Below are 16,281 nucleotides of genomic sequence, written 5' to 3'. Positions count from 1 at the left end.
AAAGGTTGTTCAGGTATTTATGGAAAAAAATGAGGTGAATATATCCAGGCGTACTGATTCTTTCTGGAAAAGCAATTCATCTAGTACTTACATGATTTTTTTCCAGTTACTGTCTCATTCCCATTGGGATCCGCGTGACATATGTAGAAGGTGGAAGCAGGATTTGCTCAGGATCACGTTTTGCCTGGAAGAAGGTTTCCATCAAAAATTAGGCTGTAGACAAATATGTAAAGCATGTGCAGGTGGAGCCTATGCAGGTTGTTAGTGGTCAGGTCTCCATACCCCTGGGCTCCCTTGTTTCCGGAGGTGACGCCACTCACGCCATATAAAAAGGTTTGCATTTTGATGCCTGCATCAGTTCATTTGTCTACTCCCTCACTCACTTGTGTTGGTGAACGGTAAGTCTTTCTTGTATTTATCAGGGGATAATTTGATGACTGTTCTTCTTGGTTGTTCTGGTCAAAAGGATATATTAACTGTCACAGGAAAGCTTTGCTTCAGGTGCTCCCATTCCAGGATCCACGTTGGAATGGGAAGAGGATGTTTGACTCTTAGAGATTGCTCTTCCTTAGGTAGCTTGCAAATGTCCTGTCACATCTTCAGAAACCACCTGTCTCTTATCCTCCTTCATGTTCTATCTTCATTAACCTTTTTTTTAAACCTCATTAAGTCGGGAAATTACCAAAATTACTGGATGCTGCAGAGTAAGACTTGAGACTTCAAAGGAGATGGGTGGGAAGATGCATTATCATGAAGAGGGAAGCTGCAGAACACCTGCGGGCTGAGCTGCAAGAAGCAACTGGGAGAGTTCAGTGTGGGGAATTGAACCAGAAACAGGAGCTGCAACCTCTGGGCTAGCACTTTCCTCGTGAAGGAGAAGCCCATTAAAACCCATTAACTCCAATGCTGTACTATGATACACAGTACAGAGTATCTGAACTGGTGGTCTTTGGGCTTCCTCCCCTGGGATTAGCAGCTTGATGTCTACACAGATGGGATTGTGCTCTGTGGTCTGTTTGAGGAGCTGAAGAAGTGACCAGCAAAAGATATGCTGTGGAATGTCTGCTGATATAATTAAGAAAATAAGGAAATAGGCTATTGTTACTTTATGGCTTTTACAAAGCTAAACTTCGTGCAGCAGTTCTGAGTTCATGGTTGTGGTTTTCCTGGCAGTGATGCCTTCAGGTTCCCAAGAAAGTGTTAACTGTATGTATCCAGATCCAGAAATCATTCAAGCATGAAATTTTCATTAATTGACTTCTCAGTCCACCAATTAACTGCTATGCCTCTTCGAAGGGCTTCAGTTGTGAACTGTGGCTTGGGGAGAAAAGAGTCGTGATCTGTTTGTCTTGTCTTTGCCTTCCAGTATCCAACAGGATGTCTTACTACGAGCAGTGCAAGCAGCCCTGCCTGCCGCCTCCCATCTGCCTGCAGAAATGCAGCCAGCGTGTGGAGCCCTGCAGCAACATCTGCGTCAAGCCATGCCCAACGCAATGCGTGGAGGTCTGCCAGAACCCCTGTGCCACTGAGTGCACCACGTGCTGCAGCACCCAGTGCGTGGAGCCCTGCAGCACCCAGTGCAGCACCCAGTGCGTCACCCAGTGCGTGGAGCCCTGCAGCACCCAGTGTGTCACCCAGTGCGTGGAGCCTTGCAGCACCCAGTGCAGCACCCAGTGCGTCACCCAGTGCGTGGAGCCTTGCAGCACCCAGTGCAGCACCCAGTGCGTGGAGCCTTGCAGCACCCAGTGCACCACTCAGTGTGTGGATGTCTGTCCTCCTACGTGCGTTGATGCCTGCATCAAGCCCTGTGCCACCCAGTGCCCGACGCAGTGCCCCGTTCCATGCGTGGAGCAGTGCAGCACCCAGTGCAGCACCAAGTGTGTGGAGCCCTGCCCAGCACCATGTGTGGAGGTGGGCACCAAGAAGTGTGTAGAAACATGTGAGACCGTGTGCCTGGAGCCCTGTGGCACCGTCTGCACTCGTCCATGCTAATTGCCTTCATTGCATGGGCCTTGCAGGCAGCCCCAATGCTTTGCAATATCTGCTGGCTCGTAAGAACCCAGGGAATGAAATACAGATGACAGACCTACCTGCAACGTATCAAAACCTCTCTCGGTTAAGCCATGCTCTCTTTGACTTGGAAAATATTTCTCTGCATTTTTCTTCCCGTATCTCTTCTTCCTGTGCTACATCTGCAATCGCAGCACCTTTTTCTTGGTAACTGCAGTTGGCCAATCTTTTATTATCTTGGGGAGATATTCTTCAATGGTTGTACTGGGAGCAGTTGGTGAAGACGCCTCCCCTTCTATTCTTTAATTCTCTTCACGTCTTCTAATGTTTGTCCTCTTGCCTTTCAATGTCTACATGCAGCAATAAAAATTGACCATCGATGGCATTAATGTGTCATTTTTAGTTTGTTTAGTCCCCAAATTCGCATACCTTCAGACCAAAGAACACAATCCTTTAGTGTTCCTCTTAAAAAGCTGGTAAGGTCATGAAGGATTTGTGCCTACAATGCTGCAAACCAAGCTTGCACCCTGATGCTGAACAAAGTCAATGACATAAACAAAAAATCACCCCGTGAATACCACTCTGATAGGTGTCACAGTTTCATTCTACCTCAAAATAATGGTATTTTTGGTCTTTGTGGCTCTGGATTTTGGGGCCAAATCTGTTAAAAGGATACTTCAAAAGGATACTTCAAAAGTAACAAAAACCCTAACCTAAGGGAGAAGGCATTGAGAAGGCATTAAGATCACTAATGTGATCTTAATTTTTCATTTAAACCAATCCAGAGGAGATGAAAATGGCCTTTTCAGGCAGCTTTTCCCATGATCTTCACTGACTAAAGACAGAATGTAGAGGATCTGGCTTCAGGAGGTGAACCTTGTCATCACTCAGAAGCAGATCCTCGCCTGCAAGACTGTAGTTTTGTTCCCAAGTTTGCTGCAGATTCTTTGTATGACTTTGGGAAAGTCTCACCATATTGCTACCTACCCGTTCTCTACCTGCAATAAGAAGTTACCTCCCTAGCTGATAAAGCAATTGGCACTGCAGGTTCATCAACATCTGGCAGGGGATGATAAGGTTTTAATTCATTCACAAGCACACGTTATTGATTTGGAGTCACAATTCTGAAGCCAATGGAGAACCATTGTCTGGACGGAGTTATAACCATTTAGATGTCAAGTTTCAGAGATAATGCTCCCTTTGTCTTACACACCTGCATGTGACTTGCTCACCTCTGTCTTCATGATGGCCATACAATTTCCATGTCTGGGACAGAGGGTTATTACCCACCTACCATGTCATTATGGCAAGGGTGGAGAGGGACTGATCTAGAAAAGAAAAGAGTTATATTTAGGTGTGTGTAAACACTGTTACCAAATCAGCTTTTAATGAAACCTTGTGTGCAGGTGTAGAGTTTGACTGCAGATTACTTTTTGTCTTATTTCTGTCAACACCAAAAGGAAAATCACTAAACAGGAATAACGACAGACAAAATGTTGTATCTCACGAAGGCAAACTGTTTCTACACTAAACATACGTTTGCACATGGAGAGACAAACTGATGGCAGGTGGATCAGACAGCAAGAAAGGGGAAGGCATGACAGAGACCACACATATGCTGTTGAACACAAACTTCTTGTGTTCAATGAACTTTGCCATCCTTCACCCCACAAAGCATCAGTGCCCGCTTCCAGGTGTGGAAAAAATCTGTCAGGCAGTCATGTGCAGCTGCTAGTGAGATCTGTTGTCCAGTTTAGTCACCTCTGACTGATTCCAGTCCTCTTCATCCAGCTCTATCAGCCGCATTAGTCACTGAAGTTTCCTCTTCTCCCTCTCTCTGCGAGCACTGCTCCAGGCACAGTAATGATAGATGTGAGCATGCTGGGGGAAGTGGCAGAAAGAGCTGCTGGGCTGTGTCCATTGTGCTTCCTGTGCCTGATGGACCATGAGTTGCAAAAGCCCTGACACATCGCTCCCCTATGCACCTGTGGTCAGAGTTGAGCATTGCTAAGATTCTCCCATGTGTTTAGAACAAATGAATGATGTTTCGTCCATGTTAACCTCATGGTCATTAAGACCCCTGATTAATCAGCAATGAATGGGGGATATTACGTGATGGGATTTTCCATTAGCACCTTCTGCTCTCCTACAGCCGGTGGAAGCCATGTCCATCATTTCTTTGCATATCACACCACTACATTGGAGATTGAGCTGTAATTCGTAGGGCTGAACGTGACCCCACAGGGCAAAGCACTGAGGAACACTCAATGAAGTCCTGAACAAGCTTTTCCATTACAGCTAGAGGCAATGTTTCCGTTGAAAGATTTTCTCTGTTTCTTCCTTGGGAAAAATTCAAGACGACTGACATTTTTCTCAAACATAGAACCATCCCCAGCAAAAGGAATCCTGCCATGGCCTCAGCAAGCCAAACCTGGTGCTTGTAAAAAAAATTTTAGATCCTTCAGTGAAAAACTAAGGAAAATCTCAAAGAGAAATAAGAGGGAAGATCTCCATTTCATTTTTTGATAATACAAAATGTTTCAGTTCCCTTTTTGAGATGGAAATGGAGAAGAGAAGCAACAACTGTCCTGGTGATCATGGGCAAAATTACCAGGAGACACCTCAACTTTATAGAAACATGTTTTAATGACATCAGATCTGAGCTGGAGCTGAAATCTGAGTTCACCTGTGGGATATTTGCCCAGGGTCGGGACGGGATGAATTATTAATAAATTAGCCAGTTATTACCAGATTGGGCGTGCCTCGGATTAAAAACAACAAATCCCCCGCACCCGAAAGAGGAGGCATCTCTGCAGCCCTTGACTGAGGTCCAGGAGTATGGAGGTGTCAGTGGAGCAGGTTCTGGTTGTGAAAGATTCTGGTCATCAAGTTAATCTGTTGTCATCAGCTCCTGGGGCTGCCTTTGGAGCGCATATAAAAGCCTCCTGCTCCTGAGGCTCCTTGCACCCGGTGGCTTTTCTGCTTCTGCCAGCAGCAGCTGACGCGAGGTGAGTTCCTCCATGCAGATCCAGCAACACTGGGGGTTGTCATGGTGCTCTGCTCTTGGGAAATGGGATGGTTTCTCTTTATTTTATTTCTCTGCTAGCAACTCCAGCCCATTTTCTCCTGCATGTAGGCGAAAGCCATATTCTTTTATTCTGAGACTTTCCAAGGCTCCAGACAGTGGCTCACTGACTTTCAATCAGCAAACCCTTGTTATCCCTCAGCATTTTCTTCCAGCTGATAAGAATCCTTTTGGATAACCACCAGGTGTTGAGGATCAGACACCAAAGGATGGCATCCACCAACTCGTTCTGTGTTTGCAGAGCAGTTGTGTGCCGATCACCAGGGCTCTAAGTCTCACTTCTGTGCACAAAGTGGTAGCAGCAGGAGGACAGTTCTTTGCATTTGCAGCAGGGGACACAGCTCCTGCTCTGGGTTCTTAGTGCTCTATGCAGAGATGTGACCATAAGCAGAGGGATTGCTATCCAACTCTTCTCTCTTCCAAATAAACCGCTTGGAACACTGAAATATCACTGGATTTTTGCTCCTCTTGCACCAAACAAATACTGCTTTGAGGTCTTGAGCCTCCATGATTTCATCACAATTTGTCTTGCTTCTTAATCTATCAATGTTCAGAGTACATCGAACAGAAGGAAAAACCCACTCATTGTTTCTCTCCTCCTCTTCCCTCTTCTTCTGGAACCATTCACCTATTGGGATCACAGCTTCATTAGGGCAGTGCTTTCCTCCTGCATTCTCCTCCATACAGTTATGCCCCAGGGCATCAGCAGAGCTCCATAGAACCCCGAAATGAAGTATGGGAAGCTACGACAGTCTGGAGTCACTAACACAGGGTTGGTTTGAATAGCCTCATCCTGAGGGATTTCCGAGTTTTGTTGGTTTGGGCTTTTTTTTTCCCATGTTCTTTGACTGCTAGAAATGACTTTTAAAGGCTCCTCATTGCTAGCTTTGGATCAAGGCTAACAAAATGGCTGAAGCTACAATATAAAGAGAACTGTGTAGGGCTCAAAGTAACCAGAGGGGAACCTTGCTTTTCTTCCAGGCTCAGCAGAGATGTCTTCCCACCAGCAAAAGCAGCAGCAACAAATACCTGCCCAGTGCCAGCAGAAGTGTCCCCCAAAGGGTGTGGAGCAATGCCAGGCCCCCAAAGGACAGACCAAATGCCCTGTGAAGAGCGTCCCACAGCAGCAGCAGCAGCAGCAGTGCCCCAAGCAGAAGTAGAGCTCCCAGCAGCGACCACGAAGAGCTATGGAAAATGCAAATGGGTCTTTCTGTGCTCTCTTTCTGCTTTCCAGCTCTGCCTGAATAGCTAGACATTTCCAAGGCGCCTTCTTTGCTTGCAGAAGTCACAAAGAGATGCAATTAATTATCTCAGATTTATTCATCTTCTATTATAAAAGAGTCATGGGGCTGTTTTCCTTCTGATCTTTAATTTGGGACACGCTGCAATAAAAGTGTAATTAACCTCCTCACTTGCTTCCTGATATATATATATATATTTAGCTTTACTGGTATCAATCATTATCTTTTGCCTTCTTTTTGTAATCAGAGTCACCTTTCAGTATACACATGCATATAAGGCATACAGGGACCCATGCACATCCAGGTTTCCTATGGAGGAAATGGCATTCTCAGGTCTGGATTATGAAATTTTGCAAGTTGTTTTCACCCTGAGCTGGTGCAAACCAGGCAAAACGCAGTTTTCTGCAAGGTATAACGTTCTGAAGTACATTCCTGTGGGATTTATCAAAGCAATTAATCACGACTGGGAGTCCCAGATATAGAACAGCTGCGATCTTTGGATGTTCTGACACTGAAAAGAAACTTTTGATTACTTCAAATGATTATTTCCAGTTTTAAAAGAGCCAGAAACAGGATTTTGAATGTTTCTGTTTCTCGGCAGGAAATATTGGCTCAGCTAATTGATTTCCAGCCAGCTGTAAAAAAATGCAGAGGAGAAACATTATCACAGAGGCAGAGGCGGTGAATGATGTGATATTGATGCCTTGCAGTCAGACACCAGCAGGCTGTGCAAGCCAGAGGCTGTGTCTGGTGCAGCTCTGCAATCTGGTGATGGGACTGCACGCATCCCACACCCATCCAGCAGAGCAGGGTGAGACTGAATTTCTCCTGGCTCAGCAAGGGTGGGAAATCTGTGTGCTGCTGCTTGCAGCTTGCCCTGTAGATGGTGTTTGAATAGGGCAGGTGGAGCAGGATGTGAGCTGCGTCCTGCTTCGGGGTGGAGAGTCCTGTGGAGGTGTGTCAGTGAAATTCATTAGTGTTTCAATGCACAATTAATTAGTGTTGCAGTACAATCAGCCATCCCATGGGCTGGTGCAGCACACGGTCTCTTGCAGGCACTTGCAGAGGAGCAGAAGACTCAGCATTCCTCTCAAGCACCCACATTTGAGTCCCCAGTCCCCTGGCATTCAGCCTGAGTGATGTGCAAGCCGAGAGCCCAGGTTCTCTTTGTGAGAAGAAGCTATTAAAAGTCTCACAGCTCAGTATTCAAAGTCATTTTTATTGTCCGTTTTCACAGTGAAATAAATCCTGGATACAACATCAGCCTAAAACAATTAGGGTGAAGCACCAAACACATATGCAAGAGCAGTGTGTGGTGAAACATGTTGCAGGGTGTAACTCAGACCGTGCACGCCGCCTCCTTCATCCTGTCTGACAGCTAGAAACTGTGCTGGGGGTTAATCTATTTCAAAACACGTCTGGGTTGCATTTAATTACCTATATCTTTTCCATGAATACTGTCAGCTTGAGCTGCGCCTGACACATCCTAGAAAATCTGAGGTGAGCTCTCTCAGGAAAGCAACAACGACAATTAGTTTAGCAAAGCAAGCAGGTAATTAAGAGGTGATGGCTCTTTTGTAAAGATTTATCACTTTCCTCTAGCTCAGTGGGTTTTTTATTGCATAAAATATTCAGCACTGTGGATTCATGGTCCAGAAAGCCTTGGTGCCACCAACCAGAACCCCTTAGCTGCAGCTTTAGTGGAAACCTCAGATCCTATTAGTGATAGGCAAAGCCCTAAATGTGAGGTGGGAGATTGTGCTGGCGTGCAGGGAGCTGGGGGAGGGATGCATGGGAACCAGGAGGCAGTGTGCAGGTCTGCAGGATGCATTGACTCATCGGGTGAAGGTGGAATAATTGGCATGATGAGCCCTGGCTACAGCCCACCATCATGCTCTTCAATTTTCTCTCCGGATGATTGAATGACTGGGAGACGGCAGAGATTCAGGTTGCTGGAAAGCCAAATGCTCATGCCTGCACCACTACTGGGAGCCTTCCTATCTATGGCAGCCCTGACGTGTCAGGTAGCATATAGCTGTTAGTGGGGACAACGTGAGCGTTAGTGGGGGGAGCTGGGAGCTGTGCTTAACAGAAATTCTGCAGTGGGTAAAAGGGCATTGGAAAACGACCTGTGTGAAATATGGGGGGAGGTCTTGCATCCTGCTTCTCTCTTTGGGGCTTCCCTTGCCAGCTGCAAGTTATTTCTGTGTCAGTGGCCACGGGCTGGGCTGTTTTACCTGCTGCTGCTCAAGGGGAGGATGCTTCTCAGGAAGGGAGCTCTGCTCTGGCTCTGGGCCGGGTGCAGGGGTTGGCACAGGGACCTCCTTGCACTCCTGCTTCTCCTGGGGACATTGTTCAGGGTCAGCATTTTGAACAGGGACCACCACTGGGATCTCTTTGCACTCCTGCTTCTCTGCAGGACATGGGGCGGGCACGGGGACCTCTTTGCATTCCTGCTTCTCCTGGGGGCAGGGTGCAGGCTCAGGGTTTTGGACAGGGACCACCACTGGGATCTCTTTGCACTCCTGCTTCTGTTGGGGACACGGTGCAGGTTCAGGCTCTTGAACAGGTTCTGGCACAGGGACCTCCTTGCATTCCTGCTTCTCCTGGGGACAGGGTACAGGCTCGGGGTTTTGGACAGGAACTGGCACAGGGACCTCCTCGTGCTCCTGCTTCTCCTGAGGACACTTTGCAGGTTCAGGAGAGGCAACAGGGTCTTGCACAGGGATCTCCTTGCACTCCTGCTTCTGCTGGGGGACAGCTTCAGGGCAGACAGCAAGTACTGGCTCTGGCAGCTCTTTGCATGCTGACTTCTCTTGGGAGCATGCAACAGGTTCAGGCTGTGATACTGGAGGGAAATTTGCTGGTAGCTTGCTTTGCTGCTGCTGCTGCTGCTCTTGGGGTGGGCACTCGGGTATCACGACTGCTGGTGCTTCTCCCTTGCCTGGTTCCACTGATGGTGCTGGCAATGGCTCTGATTCTTCTGGATACTGCACCACTACGACTGCAGTCACTTCTGTGACTTGGGCTTCAGACTGGTGCTGCTGAGGGCATGGGACAGGCTCAACGCAGGGCTCCGGCTCTTGATTTTCCTTTGAAACCGTTTTGCCCAGGCCAGATGGGAGAGTGATTTCCTGCTTGCATTGCATCTGATTCAAAGACATCTTTGCAGGAAACAAGATTATCTGAAAGAAACGTCAGAGTGTTATTGTGTCTGCTGATCGAACAGCATTGGGATAAGAGTGAAACAATTATGAGAAACATTCATCATCTGCAAGACTAACTTTCTCTTAGCTTGCCCTTGGTTACCCAAGGCAGGTTGGCTCAGGAGGAATTATGATTTGCTCTTTCTTTTTCATCCTGTCTCTGACTCTGCCTTATCTTGTTCCTCTGCTCTGCTCTGCAGTGTGGGACAGGTCTAGCAGAGGTAGAATCACTCCTTTGAAATCGGAGCTGATTTACACTTCAGAGCTCTTCCACCCGTTGCTTTGCTCTTCCCAACGTGTTAACTCCCTTTCATTTCTTTCCTGGGGGACTGACGAGAGGAGCTGGCAAATAACAGATCTGCTGGATTGATAGCGGTTTCAGAAAGTCAAAATAATCGTAATAAAATGGACAGCTAAAGACAAGAATTAAAAAAAAAAACAAAAAAAAACACCTGTGCATCAGAAAGTAGAAAACATGAATCTGGGTCCAACGGAACACCCCACACTGACAGAAATGAAATCATCTATTTTGTTTGCCCCTTTTTAAAATGGTTTCCAGATTTTTCTTGGAATTAAGGCCTCAGGGTGGACCTCCCCCGTAAGTAACATCTTTGTGTAGCACTGGGAGCCTTAGAAGTGCCCATGTCATGGGTCAGCTTCACCTCAGTGCTATCCCTCACTTCATGGTGATGTAATGGACCAAGGCTGCAGTGTCACAGTCCTTCCAGCTGCCATGGAAAGAATTAGCAGTGGTGATGCTGCCCTACATTTCTGGACTATCATCACTAGCATCACTCATAATGCATGTAGTTCACATGAATCAGGATAATCAAAAGGGATTTCTTCTCCCAGGATGTGCAATGTGCCAAATGGGTTCTCCTAAAGATTTATGAAACTCCCTCTCTTTGGTGCACTGCCAAAGCAGGATCAGGCTTGGCTGCCTGGTGCTGTGGCTCTGGCAAATCCCATGCTGCTCTTTTTCTAAAGGACACAAAGAAAAGGTTAAAATCATGGAAGCATGAATTGGAAGAGTTGTTTTAAAGTCCCACCAAAAAGGACTGGAGTCAATGCTGATCAAGTGTGTGTGCAAGTGTTCTCCCTTCCCATGGCACCTTCCCTGCTCAGCACATCTTCAGAGCAAATCATTGCTCTCTTTCCCATCCTCCCAGATCATCCAGATCATTATCTGATGCTCTTACTGTTTCCTTTCCTGATGGCATCTTAAGCCATGGATGACAGAGCACAGGAGGAGTATTTTCTCCCTTCTGCTCTATCAGCCCCTCATACTCACAGGTCTGTTTTTTGAATAAATGATTACCCCATGATACTAAAGTTTTAAAAGCTATCATATTATAAATAACAGTATCATAGAAAATGGATTTGGAAGGACCTTCAGTAGGCCGTTTAGACCTTCCCTTTCCCTGAAGGTAGAATCAGTTACACTTAAACCAACATAATTTTATCTAATTTCTTTAGAAAGGATCTAATTTGGCACTTAACTATCCCCAAATTTACAAACTATCTGAACTTGCCTTGCAGAGCCATTCCCAGACTGCTGGTCCAACCCCAACGCCCACAATTTCTCTCCTCTGTAGGAATCTTTTGCATGCTCAAAGTTACCAAATAAAGCACGTCTTTAAAGAGCCTGCCTAAATGAAACCTCTGTGAGATTCTAGCTAGCATTAAATCATAAGCATCACAAGAAGGATCAGTATTCAGTGACTTACCCAACCAGTCAACAGGGAGAAGTGCAAAGTCGAGTGGATGGAGCAGCGTGGAGATTTGGGAACTTTTATATGGTTTCAAAGCCCTGCCTTCTGGGGATGAGTCCTCCAGGTAATGAGCTCACTCTTTCACAACTGCCGTTGTGTGTTTCCTCCACAGACTTGTTTTACACGTAGGCAGTGTGAAGAGACAGCTATTTTTTTTGTGCAGAAAGCATTTTGATCCCTTTTCTGGTTGATCTGAGCCAACGCAAAACTTTCTCTGCGAATAAAGGTCATTGCCTTTGGTTAACACTGTCACCACAGACCCACCGAGGTCTTCCATGCCAGCTAATGGTCTTGCCCCCTTTTCTTAGGATGCATTTGTGGCTTAAGACCTGGGGACTGTTCCTATTCTCGACATCTGCCACCTCTTTTTCGTCAATGAATTCTCTAAAGCGATTTCCTAGTCATTTTATCTGCTCATGATGGATGGGTTTATTTTTTTCCCATTAAGATCTTCATAGCTTTCATTCTTCCCTCATTTCAGAGCAGATTATTTCGAATGCATGTTGTCATACATGGTATGGTTCCCAGCTAGCAAACATGACAGAAGTGGGACCTGAGTATATCTTCATCTACCATATGAAGAGTAAAGGGACTTTTAAGAGCATATGAGATTTATCACAATAGGATGGAACTGGGACATCACACTGGTTTGGATGCTGGGATGGCATTTGAGAAGAATGTTTCAATATAACAGTGAGATGAAGGGAGTTTGTAGTGCATGCAGTGTATTCTCAGAGCGTTATTCCATCTTCAAAGTATATGAAGTGAAAATAGCTCACTGATGATTACCCTCAGATCTCACAGTGCTGTTAGAATACAATCACATCGTCCGCACCATTCAGGGTAGGGGCAATTTGACCCCACACGGTGACACGTCCCACACAGAGGTGAATTTCATCACATTTGGTCGTCTCAGGTCTATCTTTGCCTCCTCTCCATGGTTTTACCAGAGTACCTTATCACAGCACGCACTGCAGATGCAATCATTACAACAGGCTGAGCTGGTACCCAACACTGCAGGGGCTCCCGGTGTGAACTCGCTGGCTCCAGCTGTGGTGTAACTTCCTCAGCTGATAATCATTTAGCAACTGAAGCACAGAACACCTGAAGTTTAGACCACGCGTTGTCTTCTGCCATAGCGTCACTTCACCCATGCAACTTCCTTTCTTGCCTCATTGCAGGTGGGGCTGAGCTGGTGCCTGGCTGGCTCTGGAACCTGCTGAGTTGTGGTCACCAGCAAGGGATGGTCCCAGCCTGTGATCTGCCTGCATCTGAAGCCTCACCCATGCTCTGCTGGCACAAATTGTAACCATGGCCCCACTGAAGGCAGGAGGCAGAATGCTTTCCAGACACAGATAATCTGTCTGTCTGCTTTCTAGGTAGGATCAGGCTTCGTGGTTACCAAAACCCTTTGGCTGAGGTTCCTATAGCCCTTCAAAGCAGGGCTATAGGAATACAGCAAGGGGGAATAAGCCCCTAAACCCTGAATTTTATAATGCATCCATTAGCCTGGAGAGAACAGAGCAGCTGTGTTCAGACTGAGACAGCACATTTCATTAAGGTCAAATATTGCAATGGAGAAAAGCAAACGTGCAGATTCAGGCCAGAGCTTCAGTAACCTTTGTTACAGCCATCGAGGAGAGAGAAATAGGGCACGTAGCACCTGTGTCCAGCACTGAGGCAAAGGCAGCTACAGGTGCAACCACCACGGCCCTGTGTTGAGACACTGCTTTCATTTAAGCAAGCAGTCAGCTTTCGGGAATATACAACCAATTTGGGTGCCAATTTTCCAGACTCAGCTTGCAACACTCCGTGAGTAAAGAAAATCACTTTCCATAGCTGGAGGGGAGACGACCTGCGCCGTGTCTGCAGACCAGGCGAGGCCGTCCTGACCTTCCGCCCTGGTTTGGATCCAGCTCTGCAAAGGCTCCAGGAGGTCATTTCACGTCCACGGCTGCAACCTCAGCAGAAAAATGATGGCAATTATCACCGGAGAGGCTCTGAACTCAGCCTGTGGATAGGGAGTGAATGTTTTTCACACCATAGCAGGATAATTGCTTTCCCCTTCCATGCGAATTGCACAAAGGCTATTTTTAGAGGCAAATGCCATATGCAGTGAAACCTGCCTTGCTCAAACCTCTGGGGAACTACGGGAGAAACGTGCATCAAGGAAAGTGGCCTGGCAGCCAATGTGGGCTCAGCTCCCGCCTGGCGGAGCCCTGGCTCTGCTCCTGCTGACCCCAGCTCCACCCCACTAATTCCAGGCAGTGCAACACCACAACTGATAGAAGTGTCCTGAGCCTATCCTTCTTCCTAGACAGAAACTGCCACTGTGGGTTCCACTCAGCTCGTGGAGGTGCTGAGCTACCCTCAGTCCCCCAATGGCTTTACAAGCGCTAATCACATCATTAATTACTCAGGTCCCCAGAGTTTAAGATACCTGGAGGTGTGCACAGCAATTACACTAGCAGCTCCAAATGGAGGTCTGTAACAGTCTGATGCACCATGGAGGTGTCTCAGCACCTCAGTGATCCTTGCTGCTATACTACTTCACTCTGAAAGAAAGGAGGAGCTTTCTTAGAAGCACAGAGCACTGCAGAGCACCTCAGCTCAGCAGGTGAAATGTGACCCTCCCCTCACATCCACAAGGGTGCTCATTGATTTCTATCTATGCAGGGCTTGGAACCTTTGTGCACAGAGAAAACGATCTGCAGTAGCTGTTGCTCTCCTGGATTTCACGTCTTGGTATGATTCATGAGCTGCCCAACTGGATCTCCCAACACAGGGCTCACCCCCATGGCTTAATTAGACACTGTTTCGTTAACTCCCCATCTTGTTCTTTATTATTGTGCCTGTCATCACTTTAGGGTGGACACCTCGATTAGCTCATCTCATGAGACAAAAGACTTAATTACCAGTTACTGAGTTTCCTAGTATCGGTCTGTCTGCTGCCATCCCAGTAACTGAACCATCTGCAGACTCAATCTTCCCCAGTCCCACAGGGATGGCCAAGCAGTCTGCACTTGACTTTTTTTCCTCTGCCTGTTATTCCTTGAGAGACTTCTCTCAGTTTTTTTGCTGTAACACAGCACCCAAGCTCCCCACGATTACTTTAACAGCTCTCAAGAGACAGACACGGCCGAAGCACTGAATTGTCTGTGATTCCACATTCAGAGCTCTAAAATCTCTTCTGTAAATCCACCAACCTTCATTTTCAAGGTTTTTATACATTTTACTCCCAGTTCTCCGAGATGACAGCCAACTCCAGAGCCCCCTGCACTGCCTCGTGGATGCCTAATCCCCAGCCTAAATGTATTCCTAACTGCTGGTGCAGAATTGCTCTGCTTCTCAAGTACAACACAGTGCCTCATTGAAAACCCATTGAGCACAACAGAAACACTTTCCAGGCAGTCAGCACATCAAAGAGACTAATTCTCAATTGCTTCATTCATGCACTGGTGCTCAGGAGCGGACTTGTTGGAGCTAAGCTTGCCACCAGCCCTTTCTGGCCCAGGCAGGAGGATTTGCAAATTGCAAAGCAGAACAGCTCCAGGGGTCACCCTGAGCTTGTGCTCAGCTTTGCAATGCTGTTGGTGGGGAACAGGGAGCAGTTGGGGTGCAAATACAGATTCCTGGGCTTCTGGGGAGGGGATGAGATGGTGAAATGGCATCTGCACACAGGCAGGTGCCTGCTGCAATGGGGAGCATTGCTTGCCTTCAGATTAAGGTTGCTTTATGCTTCCAAAAAGACTTTGAATATCCCTGATGTTCAGGTACTGCCTTTACAGCCTGAACTGCATTTGTTGTTATTTCTGGCAAGACTGAAGCTATAGGGCTTTAGATGAAAGCATTTGAAAAGTGCCAGAACAACAAGGAGCTCCCAGGCTTCAGGTGCAGACAACAGGCTTCAGCTGCTAAAATACAAAATGCTGGAAAAAGGGGAGCATTCACTCCCAAAAGCCAAAAGGAAGCACCTGTGCTCTAGAGCCTTCCTGGGAAATTGAGCTCCTGGGGGTTATAAGGACTTTTCTGACACTTCAGGCCCTTCCTCTACTTTTGCATTGATTCATTGCTTCACTGATGGGTGGGGTGAGTTGTATTCTGGTGAATCTGTTAAATATTGTTGGGAAGGCTGTGCAAAATATGACTTACTGTGGAGTTATAGTTCAGCAGTGGCAATTTCGGACTCTTCCTATTGCAAATGGAATTAATTGAGATTGAATAGCAGGAGCTGCAGGCTCTTATGGAAAGACCAATTCTTCTCCAGCTGTTTCTGCATCTGTTCAATGCCACAGATTAATGGAGATAATCTGAGTCATACCTGTGCCAATCTCATGACTTTGATGGCATCATACCACTGTACAAAGAGATTACAGGAAAAGGATCAGGCCCAGAGATTATACAAACGTGTTAATCCTAAAGCCATGCTGCTAGTTGAATTGCTATGGAATAAACATTTAAGTTCAGTATGTGGAGGGCATCTGAATTAATAATGAACCCTGGCTGATAGAAATCCTCCCAAACCCAAGGAGGGGAGGAAGGGGCAAATCCCAAAGCAGCAAAGTTTGCAGTTAGGGGCTGCAAACCAACACTGAAGTGGCAATCATGTTTTGGATGCAATCAGGTGCTGGTAGCAGCAGCATCCCAGCTTCTCTTGCACTGGAAGCCTAGTTGGTGTATCTAATGGATGTGGTGCTAGGGGCAGTGTTGAAACTTCAAGTCACCAGAGCTATTGCAATCATGCAGTCAAACTTTCTGCAGAGGTTGACCTCATGGAGCCTGGTGGCAGCCAGAACAAAGAGGTGCACTGGGGCTGCTAATTGCAAAACAGCAAGAGTTCATTAAGTAATAAGAAGCTTTTAAAATACAGTAAGGAGTCTAAGAGAAGATTTTTTTTTTTTTTAATGCATGATGATGAGGAGGTTTGTATGTTGCCTTCAGCACTGTTAAATCATTGAAACATCTAT

General features: G+C 46.6%; 2 protein-coding genes across 2 annotated transcripts; one reads left to right on the top strand and one right to left on the bottom strand.

Annotated features, from left to right (window-relative positions):
- Positions 1–1,377: 1,377 nt before the first annotated feature.
- Positions 1,378–1,992, top strand: LOC306956181 (uncharacterized protein; the record flags this gene model as incomplete). Its single annotated transcript, XM_079547599.1, has 1 exon — positions 1,378–1,992. One exon carries the CDS (start codon positions 1,378–1,380, stop codon positions 1,990–1,992), a length of 615 nt encoding a protein of 204 aa, XP_079403725.1.
- A 6,542-nt stretch (positions 1,993–8,534) lies between these two features.
- On the bottom strand, positions 8,535–9,500 carry LOC306956179 (uncharacterized protein; the record flags this gene model as incomplete). The annotated part of the gene is made up of 1 exon (XM_079547597.1): positions 8,535–9,500. The coding sequence occupies one exon, from the start codon at positions 9,498–9,500 to the stop codon at positions 8,535–8,537; it is 966 nt and encodes a 321-aa protein (XP_079403723.1).
- Positions 9,501–16,281: the final 6,781 nt, after the last annotated feature.

The sequence above is a fragment of the Tetrao urogallus genome (assembly GCF_951394365.1).
Source record: "Tetrao urogallus genome assembly, chromosome: 28".
Lineage (NCBI taxonomy): Eukaryota > Metazoa > Chordata > Aves > Galliformes > Phasianidae > Tetrao > Tetrao urogallus.
The sequence above is the reverse complement of the archived record's forward strand: the minus strand, read 5'-3'. Positions and strand labels throughout refer to the sequence as shown.